This window comes from Podarcis muralis, chromosome 2 (assembly GCF_964188315.1).
Source record: "Podarcis muralis chromosome 2, rPodMur119.hap1.1, whole genome shotgun sequence".
Lineage (NCBI taxonomy): Eukaryota > Metazoa > Chordata > Lepidosauria > Squamata > Lacertidae > Podarcis > Podarcis muralis.
Window position 1 is genome coordinate 86,178,778 of NC_135656.1, and position 13,402 is coordinate 86,192,179.

The 13,402-nt window shown below is 45.4% G+C and overlaps 1 protein-coding gene across 5 annotated transcripts in view; it reads right to left on the reverse strand.

Annotated features, from left to right (window-relative positions):
- The window catches only part of SLC41A3 (solute carrier family 41 member 3), a 41,939-nt gene that overhangs the window by 11,032 nt on the left and 17,505 nt on the right, over positions 1–13,402 (reverse strand). For all 5 annotated transcript variants that reach the window (XM_028719219.2, XM_028719218.2, XM_077924977.1 and 2 more), the window contains 3 exons: positions 11,183–11,254; positions 9,136–9,280; positions 6,663–6,809 (listed from right to left, as the gene is read on the reverse strand). In XM_028719219.2, the coding sequence (XP_028575052.2) occupies positions 6,663–6,809; positions 9,136–9,280; positions 11,183–11,254 (364 nt within the window). The remainder of the gene's footprint in view (positions 1–6,662; positions 6,810–9,135; positions 9,281–11,182; positions 11,255–13,402) is intronic.

Below are 13,402 nucleotides of genomic sequence, written 5' to 3' on the forward strand. Positions count from 1 at the left end.
TCCACAACACGTCTTAAAAGGTATATGTCTGAATCTCCAAATCTGAAAGGATACAACTTTGTGGGGAAGACCATTCCGCTTTCTCAAGCGAAAGAACAGATGCAGTGCTGAGTGTCCAAGCCTGTTTGCTCTAGGATTTTTATGCAGCAATCCTCCATCACTGCCTGCTTCCATCGCCATCTATAAGCAGCCAGCAGAATTAGCTGGTGTGGGGGGAATGCATTGGTTGCCGCAATAGAAAACATAATGCCCAAATAGTAAGCATGCTCTAGCAGGCAGGAGAGCAGGGTGTATTCCAGAGGACGTTAGAGGTGCAAAGTCTCAAAACCAATGGACTAAGTTACACTTATTTTTAAATGTAATTGATTTATATGGCTGGAATTCAACGTCAGGGCTGTCTTTAGCAGATGTAGCGCAAATATCCTCCCAGCGCCCCCTAATTACCAGGGATAGTTGGGGGGGGGGCGAAGCTGCGCACTGTCAGCCATGGGGGCGGCGCAACTCTCCCCCATGCTGCTGTGGGAGAGCAATCCCTGCAGAGGCTTGGGAGGGAAGCTGCGCACCGGCCAGCCATATTGTTGATGGGGCATAGCTGGTGGGCGTGCAGGGAAAGGGGAGGCCGCTGGCAAAGCCACGCAGCTCCGCCACTCGCTGGGTGCCCTGAGAGGCCGGCGCTCTGGCACAATGAACCACTAAGCCCTATGGGAAAGACGGCTCTGTTCAATGTAGTGCCAGGTGGGGTACATGCAGTGAAGGGGGCCTGCTTGTGAAATTGGGCTTTTCTCCCCTCTTTCCCCTGTGCACCTCCTAAATCTGTTCTGGGGCTCCCTCCAACCCTCTGGAATAGATTTAGGGAGCATGCGAGGAGGAAGGTGCACGCTTTGTTGCATGAGCAGACCTTCTTTGTAATTAATCTATTATCTCAACTTTCCATCCAAAAGGATGTGCCAAGTGGGTTTTACATCAATATAAAACCAAAGCATATATAGAAGCCTAAATGAAGTAACACAATTACAGGACCAGCAGCAACACAGCAACAGAGCTGGATAAGGACATAAGGAGCCACCATTAGTTATCTTCTCTTCCAAGTGCCCAGGTTCACATGGATCCTTAGGATCTGATGCTTTAAGTGGAATTTAATTAAGCACGACTAACTTCAGGGTCAGTGTGTTTTCCATGTAAGCATCACACCAGAGTATACAAACTGGATTTGCTACTAATCTTCAGACAGAAGCCCCTTCATCACGTTGGCAAGATGGAGTTGGCGGAAGCAGAATTACCCAAAGACAGAAAATTAAGAAACCCTAACTGACTGCTTTTGTAGTGTAACAGAACAAGCTCATTACCACATCTCCAATAAGTGATTTTGTCATACTGCAGGACTTGGCATTTAAAAGAAGCTTGTTAATCCGTACAGATGAAACAGGATACCTCCTAAAAGAAGCCAAGGAGCTTTCATAAAAGGAAAAAGCACACAGCTGATTTTTTAAAAAAAGGCTTTTAAGCAGGTACAGGAGAGCAGTAAACTAAGCAATAAGTGAAGAAAGGTAAAGGTAAAAGAAACGGTAAAGGTAAAAATAAATGAAGAACACTATGTGTGTTAACAGTAAACAGGCTGACCAGAATGGAACTGGAGCCCCTTTTTCCATTGCATAACACGTCACTGCTCACTGCTCACTAAGCAACACTGTTGAAAAAAATAAAACAGACCCTGGAGCTTCTAACTGCACCAATGAAAAAACCTGAGCGTTTCTGAGTTCAGCCAAGGGAAGGAAGCAGCTCAGACTTAATCAAGGGAGAAGACCGGACAACCAAGCATTTCTGACACTATAAGGACAGTTCGACACAAGTCAACTTTTGTTACCAAATTTTGATCAGCTGCGATTTGAGAAAAAGAGCTCCGGAATAGGAATTTCAGTTCAAGTGCTGAATGAAGTAATGAAAACTGGCTTCCACCCCTTTGACAATTACCGAGACCTCGCAATAGATTTAGACGCGGCTTCAAAGAGTTAGACCATGTGTAAAAAGTTCCAGACCTGGCCTGAAGAACTCTAGAATTTATAGCGGACGCAGACCTAATACCGTATGCTGCTATTGTTCATGTTGTTTCAAAAGGAGCAGCTGCCTTGGTCTGTTGACTCGTAGAATTGTAGCGTTGGAAAGGGACCACGAGGCTCATCGTGAGCAAAGGCAACATAAAACTACATGGAACCTTGAAGTCTAACAAATGCACGGCACAGAGCTGCTGAATTATTTTGATGGTTATCCTCTTTATGTGGGTTTTTCCTTTTACCTAAAATACTGATTGTGGTATAATCCAGCTGTGTACCTCTAGCTGTGAGGTGACTTTCTTTTGTGCCAGGCAGGCTGGATCTAGCTTTTATATACTTTTCTATGAAGCACCCAGGACTGTTTGTGAAGCTACCAGACTGTCTTGTCAAAAAAGGGGATAATGGACTAGAATACCAGCTACTCGGAACTAGAGCAGTTAATGCCCTGTTCATCCCCACCCACCCCTGTCCCTTTAGCTCAGGGGTCAGCAAACTTTTTCAGCAGGGGGCTGGTCCACTGCCCCTCAGACCTTGTGGGGGGCCAGACCATATTTTTTTGGGGGGGGGGATGAACAAATTCCTATGCCCCACAAATAACCCAGAGATGCATTTTAAATACAGTGGTACCTCGGGTTACATATGCTTTAGGTTACAGACGCTTCAGGTTACAGACTCTGCTAACCCAGAAATAGTACCTCGGGTTAAGAACTTTGCTTCAGGGTGAGAACAGAAATTGTGCTCTGGTGGTGCGGTGGCAGCGGGAGGCCCCATTAGCTAAAGTGGTGCTTCAGGTTAAGAACAGTTTCATTTTAAGAACGGACCTCCAGAACGAATTAAGTACTTAACCCGAGGTACCACTGTAAAAAGACACATTCTACTTATGTAAAAACACGCTGATTCCCGAACCTTCCGCGGGCCGGATTTAGAAAGAAATTGGGCCAGATCCGGCCCCCGGGCCTTAGTTTGCCTACCCATGCTTTAGCTTATATCAGCTCCTGTTGTTTTATTTCTGTCTGTCTTCTGAATAAGTCAACCTTGGGGTGACCTTTAGAAGTGCAGGGAACGTCAGGAAAGAGGGAGAGAGAATGCTGCTTCTCTGACAAAACAAGAATGACTCAGAAGCAGAAGGAAGGAAGCTTCAGAAACACCTTCAAGCAATGGGGATTGTGCCAGGCCTTTTGATATGCTAATGATTATTCTTAGAGGGCTCTCTCCATCTGCTCTTCATAACTGGTGCAAAGCTGGGCCGGTCGCAACACATTTTGCAGGTAATGGAGCAGTTGAAGCATTCTGGAAATGTGCTTTATATTTTTTCTCCCTCTCTCAAAACAAGATTCTGTTAAAGCCTAAGGCTACAAGTATGCAGTTATCAAAGCCTTTAATCACAAAAGTTGTCTTAAATCACAAAGGATGTCACCCAAAAAGGGAACACACCTTTCTCTGGGGGGTGGAGCATGGGATTTTCACAGCCCTTAGCATCACCCCAGGTGATACAGGGCAGGAAGCGTGTGCAGCAGCAGCAGCAGCAACAGCAGCAAAGGGGTGGGGGCTTCTCTGATTGATTTTATAACTGGAGGTAGGGAGTGTCTGATCCTAAGCAATTCTGCTTTCAGAGACAATTATACAGCTATCAAGCGGGAGACCTTTAGCAGGGAATGGTGTCCAACTGGGATTACAGTGGTACCTCGGGTTAAGAACTTAATTGGTTCTGGAGGTCCATTCTTAACCTGAAACTGTTCTTAACCTGAGGTACCACTTTAGCTAATGGGGCCTCCCGCTGCCGCCACACGATTTCTGTTCTCATCCTGAAGCAAAGTTCTTAACTGAAGGTACTATTTCTGAGTTAGCTGAATCTGTAACCTGAAGCGTCTGAAACCCGAGGTACCACTGTACAGATGCTACTTTTTACATCATAGGACTGCTGCAGAAAAGCTAGCTCTGTCAATACAGTGGTGCCCCGCAAGACGAATGCCTCGCAAGACGGAAAACCCGCTAGACGAAAGGGTTTTCCGTTTTTGAGTTGCTTCGCAAGACGATTTTCCCTATGGGCTTGCTTCGCAAGACAAAACGTCTTGCTAGTCTTGCGATTTTTTTCTTGATTTCCCCCCCTTTTTCTAAGCCGCTAATAGCCTTTTAGCAGCTAAGCCGCTAAGCCTTTAATAGCCGCTAAGCCGCTAAACCGCTAATAGCACTAATCCGCTAAGCTGCTAATAGGGTTGCTTCGCAAGACGAAAAAACCGCTAGACGAAGAGAATCGCGGAACGGATTCTTTTCGTCTTGCGAGGCACCACTGTATTCCTTCATCTGCACAATTATAAGAAACACAAGAAGCCACATAGCCCTTTGCATTTGTTCTCTCTTACAATGTAGGCACTCAGGAGCTTCACAACAACCCTTTGAGGTAAGCAAGGTAAAGAGCAATCACTGGCCCAATGTTACACAGCAGCCAGAGATGGGTGAATCTGTCCACTTTGGTTTCTCTGTTTCTCATTTTCCAATTCTAAATTCAGGTCTCCACATTCCTACATCAGTTCCCCCCAGTGTTGATTTCTCGTAATATACACATTTTGTATGCAATTCTGCCAAATTATTTTTGCAAAGCATAGTCCCTCTAGTATATATGCATTTTAATGCAAACTTTACCTCAGTATATGCAATTTTGTACACCTTACTTGGCTGAAGAACTGTACTGCAAATTTCGAAGGATGGTTGCATTTTGAATTGAATTGAATCCATCCCCAATCCCTACCAGTGGGCTTCATGACTATATTTCCGTGGTCCCAATCTAATGCACTATTATGCTACATTGGTTGTCTGGTTTTTCTAGAAGGGGAGGAGGGATGAAATGGGAAGAAATTATTAGGCCACCTTTCTCTGCTGGGGTGTAGCATATTTGCTGTCATGTAAAATGACATAAGGAAACCACTAAGTAACCCACGTTATCTGCTCTCAATTTCCAGTTAGCTTGGACTGCTGTTGCTACAAACTTCCAAGAAAAAAAAATCCTTAATCAACTAAAAATAAAACACAAGCCAAAAGGACAGGATCACACTTCAAAACCCCAGAGGACAGGATCACACTTCAAAACGACCTTGACAGATTAGAAAACTGGGCCAAAACAAACAAGATGAACTTTAACAGGGAGAAATGTAAAGTATTGCACTTGGGCAAAAAAAATGAGAGGCACAAATACAAGATGGGGGACACCTGGCTTGAGAGCAATACATGTGAAAAGGATCTAGGAGTCTTGGTTGACCACAAACTTGACATGAGCCAACAGTGTGACGCGGCAGCTAAAAAAGCCAATGCAATTCTGGGTGCATCAATAGGAGTATAGCATCTAGATCAAGGGAAGTAATAGTGCCACTGTATTCTGCTCTGGTCAGACCTCACCTGGAGTACTGTGTCCAGTTCTGGGCACCACAGTTCAAGAAGGACACTGACAAACTGGAACGTGTCCAGAGGAGGGCAACCAAAATGGTCAAAGGCCTGGAAACGATGCCTTATGAGGAACGGCTAAGGGAGCTGGGCATGTTTAGCCTGGAGAAGAGGAGGTTAAGGGGTGATATGATAGCCGTGTTCAAATATATAAAAGGATGTCATATAGAGGAGGGAGAAAGGTTGTTTTCTGCTGCTCCAGAGAAGCGGACACGGAGCAATGGATCCAAACTACAAGAAAGAAGATTCCACCTAAACATTAGGAAGAACTTCCTGACAGTAAGAGCTGTTCGACAGTGGAATTTGCTGCCAAGGAGTGTGGTGGAGTCTCCTTCTTTGGAGGTCTTTAAGCAGAGGCTTGACAACCATATGTCAGGAGTGCTCTGATGGTGTTTCCTGCTTCGCAGGGGGTTGGACTCGATGGCCCTTGTGGTCTAGTCCAACTCTATGATTCTATGACTCTAAAATCTCATCCTTCAACAAACTCCTCTCAGACAGTCACCCAATAACTGCCTTGGCAATTTTAAAAATTCAGTGAAAGTGTACAGCAGATTGGAACTGCCTCCTTGTATTGGGAAACTTTGGTATCAGCTCTTAATATGCAGGCTGCATGGTGATGGGGTATCTTTTCCTATCTGGGAGGTTCTTCATGAAGAGGGAGCACAGACAAGGGATAACTGAGATTGAGGGTATCCTATTGTAGAGAGAGGACAATCAAGGCCAAAGAGAACAGGGGTGCCATACTTTTAGGAACACCTTTGTAGAAGAGGGGATCTTCTCAGGTTGTTTTCTCTCCTCAAAACCTACAAAATTTCATTTTTCACACCACTAATAAGGCACAGGATCCTCTATTTCTATCTGGTCAGCTTACTAAGAGCAAGCGAATGCACTGGGTAATTTACAGGGTGCTTCAAGTGCAGGGGTTTTGATGGACCTGTTACACAAATTCCGATTTTCCCTTGTTGGTTACCAAAATGGATCCCACTGTGCCACTTTAAATGAACTAGGAGATTCAGAGAGTCTGAAGGTTCTCTCTCAACAGGAAGAACAAAGCTGTCCAGCCCTGCAGACCCTAGTCAGCCTGGGAATCTGCTTTCCTTCCAACGTGGGCCACTGTCTAGGGAGAGGCCATTCTGCGGTTTCAGAGCTCCCAGGCCTCTTTTGCTAACGTACCTATGTATTTGTAGAGGGTGCTGCTGATGGCAGCTAGCAGGGAAAGCGTTATCAGGTCTCCGAGGCTCGCTGCCAAGGGCGTAGCAATGTTGTCTGGGTTTATCCCCACCTTTCTTGCACCAAGGATCACGCCAATCATCACCAGACCTGAAAAAGAAGAAAAAAACAAGTGGTTTGGAGAAAGTTCAGTTCAAGGTGAGGGAGACTCCCTGTCTGCCAAGGTCTCCTAAAGCCAATAGAAGGAGCAGTAGCCCTGAAATTTTCCCAGGGCTTGTGCCCAGGATGGCATGGAAAGGCCTGGATCTGAAAGAGAAGCAAGAGCCGCTGAAGGGAGAAGATGAAAAGAGAGTAGCAAAGGAGGCTATTTTGGCAACCGATAAAGAAGCCAGCAGGGCCTGTGTCTCTCTTTTTTGAGGAGGGTGGGGAGTTAGTCCCTCCCAACCTCTACAGTGGTACCTCAGGTTAAGTACTTAATGCGTTCCAGAGGTCCGTTCTTAACCTGAAACTGTTCTTAACCTGAAGCACCACTTTAGCTAATGAGGCCTCCTGTTGCTGCCGCACCGCTGGAGCACGATTTCTGTTCTCAGCCTGAAGCAAAGTTCTTAACCCGGGGTACTATTTCTGGGTTAGCGGAGTCTGCAACCTGAAGCGCCTGTAACCTGAAGCGTATGTAACCTGAGGTACCACTGTATTAATGTACATTTTCCAAACAATAATCAACAAGCCAAAGGAGTTACATTAACTACAGGAGTAAGCTGGGGTGAGGAGATAAGCTAGGGAGAAAAGGGCTTCTGTACAAGGTGGGGGGGAATACATCAGCTGAGGCCAGGTATAACATAGATATCCATTCCATATGCAGTCCAAATGGACTCCCTTTCACTGTGCCTGAAAGCTTTCCAAACAAGAGGGTCCTAACATTAAGATCCCTGAGAACTGCAAGAATGATTGGACCTTCGCAAAGGTTTGAAAGCCCTGGCAAACCACAATGGACTGGGCATTTCCTATTGGCAATGCTTTCAGACCTAACGAAGGCAGGGAAGGGCAATGGCTCAGTAGCAGAGAGTCTGCTTTGCCGGCAGAAGGTCCCAAGTCCAAATCTCCAGGTACAGATGGAGAAACGTCCTGCTTGAAACCGTGGAGAGCTGCAGCCATTCAATGTAGACAATACTGAGTTAAGATGGACCAATGATATCACTCGATACAAGGCAGCTTCCTGAGTTCCTAAGGCAGGGGGCCATCCACTGTTCCTTATCCCTAGTGAGTGATGTTCAGAGGAATAAGGCGCCTGAATGCATGGCAGATACACTTCGCTATCAGAGCCAAAATAAATTCCTTCATGGAATGTGTCGATAGTATCATATTTCTCTTTCATACCCACTCAGATCACTGAGGAAAACAACGGCGTAGCAATCTGGCATCCTAAACCATCTTGCCTTGTTCAAACAGGAAGGAGCAGTTCATCATCCTAAGATGTTGCCCTCATTTCTTTGTGTTTTAGGGTGCCAGCATTTCTGATGCCGCCATCTACTTCCTTCTTTTTTAAAGGTCTTGTGCTGCTCTCTTGTGGAAAACTTGCAAGCTTCTCCTCTTAGCAGCAGCAATGCTCCATTTGGCAAAAAGCACCATGAAACAGTCTTTCTGGAGCGACATAAAATCCCCACAGCACAGAGAATGCCATCATATTACGACGGCTGAAGTCAGAAGATCAGAAATGAGAGAGGAACGCACTTAGTACCTAAGACTGCTCATCTAGATTTCGAGAGTTTTCTCTAAGTCAAGGGTCCCCAACCTGTGGCCCACAGAGGCCGTTTAACTGGCCCATGAGCCGCTCCCGAACCAAACCACCCACTCGATGAGTCCCCGAGCGCTGCGCTAAACCGGTGCAACACGGCACAGGGACTCTCTTCTGTGGCTCCAGAAATTGCTTCTGCCCATGCGCAGATGCCGGAAATTGTGCCTGCACATGTCCATGGCATCAGAAATCACTTATGTTGCATGCACAGATGGCAAAATTTGCTTCTGCACAGGCGCAATTTTTGGCGTCTGGGCATGCGCAGAAGCGATTTCTAGCGCCGCAGACATGCGCAGACGCAATTTCCGGCGTCGCGCTGCGCCGGTCTGGCCCGCGGAAGATCTCCGTGGGAGTGATCCGGCCCACGCCCAGTAAGCCTTGCCGACCCCTGCTCTAAGCAGACAACTGGATCCCATGAAAGGCAGAGGATGGGACGTTAGGTTTGGGTGAAGGGCCAGAAAGCTGAGGGTGCTTGGGTTCCTAAAAGCATCAATCAATTTTCTAACAGCTCTGGCTCAAGGCGAATAGGCAGTCATGACGAAACTACTGGGAAGCATACCTGAGCACTGGAGTCATCCTAAGAGAGAAAGTGGACCTGAGACTGTTTATGGCAAGGTACAGAGAGAGGCTTCCAGAGACACTGGATCCTACTCTAAAGTTGAGTAGTTTACAAAGACTCACCAAGTGAGAGGGCGGCTATGAACGCTGTCGTCAAACTGCTGGCACATAGGACGGCTGCTTGGTTCAGCTCCAAGTAGCCTTTGGTCAAGGCACCAAGAAGGACTGCTGCCACTGCAGCCAGGAGCCCCACCACCGTGGCCTGCAACTGTGGAGCAACAAGAATGGAGGACAGAGAGTCTCAGGAGTTATTCGTCTGGTATCAACGTGCAAGCATTCCTGCAGACGTGTGGTCTAAGGTAGCACAGGAGCAAATGGCAGGTTACATGCAAAAGCACCAGAAAGACTCAAAATTTCTTTTTTTCAAAAAGGAAAAGCAGTTTCGAGGTAGCGAGGCATTGAGCAATGACACAGCAGTGCGTGTGTGTGCACGTGCTCACAAAACCTTTTCCCTGCCAGCTGTCTTTCCGTTTGCATGTGCTCACAAATGTTTTCCCTTTTGCAGGGTTTCAGACACACTTGTGAGGGAAGATGCAGGTCTGAAATCTCCAAGACGGGAATGTGTGATGTGGTGCTTGGAGTGTCATACTGTATTAAAATTCAGGCATCTTTAGGTTGTTCACAAAAGCTTACTGCTGCCCCCTCGTGGATGAAAACAAACATTCTGCCCAATATTTCTACATGCACTCAACAGACAGGGCATCTCTGGACTACAAACATATCAATTTCATATCATATTAACCACCATGGGTCCCACTCCCAAAGAATTATGGGAATTGTAGTTTTGTGAGGTGCTGAGAATTCCCTGTTAGATATTCCTATTCTCACTTCACAGTACTACAACCTTAGGGTTTCCTGAGAAGAGAGTTTAAATCTGTAATGAGGATATGGCCAATTCATTAGGACCGTTAGCAGATGTTTCTGTTGATAAAGAAGTATGAAAACATGTGAGTTACACAGTTACATTTCAACCCTGGTAAGCAGCGTTGTGTAACTTAATATATTGATAACTCCTTTACCAACAGACATTGGCCCAATAAAATGCAATCCATTATCTTGTATCTTTAAAAGGCAGTTGAGAAAATTAACTTCTTTAAGCTGACCAAAGTAGTGACCAAATGATAGCTCAGTTCAATTGCTATTATTAGGGTATTTAATGAAGATGTACTGAACAAGTAATCCTTAAACCAGCCTTAATCAACCTGGCACAGCTGATGGGACACCAGGCTGAAAAAACGAATTTAAACAATCACCTTCAGGGCATTTCCTTAAGCAATGAAAATAGTAGGAATTTAAGTCAAAGCATGCTGTGCAAAGTAAGCTTCCAGAATTCAACGGGACGTTATTTTCATATACGATGTTGAGGACTGGAACCTTAAGATGGGTTTATAACCAGGCCCAGGAAGATAGGAAGAGATAATGAGATAAGTACAATTAATAATCTAATCAATATTTAGAAAACTATTAATATCTCTAGTCTGAATAGCTGGCTTTCATAGTTATTATATTTCAGAACATATATTCAACTGAATAGGCATTAACTTTTTTTTGGGGGGGGGGGATCTGAGGTTCTACCTCAACTTGCAGATAAACGTTGAGTGAACACAGCATAGGAATGCCAATTAATTCCTAGAGAGGCACAGGTATGCAGGATCACATTCCTCTAAAGATGGTGACATTGGGAAAAATCCCAGACTATATGTAGACATCCAGCAAGTTCCAAGCTATGCACATGTACACAAAAAGATTCCACATGAGCTATTCAGTACACTAAACCTGGAACTTTATAAACCTGACCTTTATGAAACATAGGTCACACTGTGAGCTCATAAATGAAGAAAAGCTGCTGTGGATGTGAGGCTCAAGCCTTAGGTAGTCTCTGATTGCAATTGCTAGGCTTTAAAAGCGTGCAGCCAACAAGACTTTGTACAGAAAAATTAGGCCTCCTCCACCGATTGTAAAGCACAGTTTTGAAAGCACACAATGAGCAGATACCCTAAGCCTTGCCTTGCCGCTCACACCACTCCAAGCACCCGTGAGAATGTCCGCAGGGTGTGTAGTTTGACTAATACTATAAAGAGGTCTCAAGCAAAAGTTTAGATCTACCTACCTGAATCAGAGCCAAATTGCAAGTAGCCATTTTCCACTGTGCCTGAGTATCATCCATTCTTCCAGTATTAGCCTGGAAGGCAGAAGAGGGAAAACTTAAATGTTACTTGCTGGCAGACAAGGTGGGGGAGAATACCAGCCTGGGCTATCACAAAGTCTGGGTGTAGGAGGCTACACCCAGACTTTGGGAGCACCGTGGTCACAGTCATTTCTGTTTCCGCCCTTTCCATATGTATCAGGGCATTCCACATCGGCCCCTGCAGGGCACGGGTTTTCTTTTCTTCCCGTTAGCCGTGCAAACAGGATCTGAGCATACAATGTGGCACCAGATTGTCAAGGACGGTGGCTCAGACTGGGTACACCCAGTGTGCAGGTACAGCTGCAGGTTGTGCAGATTCCACACTGGTGACCAAGGCATGAAAGTTTTTTTAAAAAACTTTTTTTAAAAAAATGTTCTGTCCAGGGATTAAAAACTTTTAAAACCATGTGTGTTTTGAATGAATTAATCTTTACAGGCAATCTATGTAACTCCATCTTGCAGCAACAAAAACTCCCACAATAATAAAATCCTGTCAAAATGAATGTATGTGGATGCCAGCCATGACTAAATAAGTAAATAAAACTTAACACGTAGCTTAGTACTTGTTCATGTACAGTGGTACCTCTGGTTGCAAACGGGATCTGTTCCAGAGGCGCATTTGCAACCTGAAAAGAACACAACCTGCGTCTGCACACCTGCGCACGCGCGGGTCGCGATTTGCCACTTCTGTGCATGCATGTGACGTCATTTTGCGCGTCTGCACATGTGCAAGCGGCGAAACCTGGAAGTAACCCATTCCGTTACTTCCAGGTCGCTGTGGGATGCAACCTGAAAAAGTGCAACCTGAAGCAAACATAACATGAGGTATGACTGTACAGACAAATGTATATATACAGTACATTTTATTTTTCATTCATTCAATAATAAAAAATATGCCTAGGATCAGGCATGACCAGGTCTAGAATGATATCAAACCTGGCTTTCTATGGTAGCTAGTATTTTAATGTGGGCATTTTTCTATCCCAGCCTGGGCTCACACAAAAAATGATCGCTGGTTCCTAGGAGTTAATTCCTCAGCCCACTTTGCACACCAAAACCCTGGGCGTGAAATACAGCTGCAGCAATATGCTTAGTTAAAACTGAAACTATCTAGAAGGCAGATTGGAATGTATTACAGTGGAACCTCAGTTTTCAAATGTCTCGGCTGCTGAACATTTCAGAAGCCGAATGCCAAAAGCCCAGGAGTGAATGTTTCTGTTTTCGAATGCACCTCAGAAGTCGAACGGCTTCCGCGGCGCATTTTTCCATTTTCACCATTCGCTTTGCCAACAACCCTTTGATTTTTGGTTTTTGAATGTTCCGGAAGTCTTCCAGAACGTCTTCCAGTCTTCCAGAATGGATTACGTTTGAAAACCGAGGCTCCACTGTATTAGATTGTGGGATGGTTTGCCATTAACACCTAATGGTTTGTTCCTCAGCAAAAAGGAAATTTTAATTCACTGTATATTTAATAGTTGGTTTGTGTGTGCGTGAAACAACAGGTTGCCGCTGACTAGGCAATAGTATTCTTTTTTATCACGGCCAATCTCCCTATCCAACACAATTTTTTTGGGATTAACTGTTTCATATGTGAAACAGGGCCCACTAAGCCCTAGAAAGCCTGGCTGCCTTTTCCTCATTGCTCGGCTAATTGGTTTACATTGAGAATTAAGTCTGTTCCTGCCTTGTTTCTTGGTCACACCAGTGACCTGGAAGCAGCGGTTCCATCATGAACAGAGAGAAAAGTGGCTGCAGCACCTTGAAAGGAGAAGGGGAGGTCGCTCTGTTGGGAGTCTCCACATCCATCATCTCTTGTCTTTCCCAACAGGCAAAGGAATCTGTCTTCACTATGGGCTGCTGCCTCAACACTGTTGAAGTACCTCAAAGCAGGAGTTTCTCAAAGGTGCAGCCCCTGCTTTTCCACTGCTGAGCAAGGAGGTGGGGCAGGGAGACTACAGCATCTTTTTCTCCTGACAATATCTATGCCACTGCTTTGTTCTGTGGTGATATGTGTGTCTGTGTGATGGGGGGGGGGGGAGGCCAATTTTCTCTTAGCCATGTCCACCATTGACCATCTGCCTCCAGAAGACTGGCCACAAAAATATGGACCTCAGGCTGAAAAAAAGGTTCTCTATCCCTCAT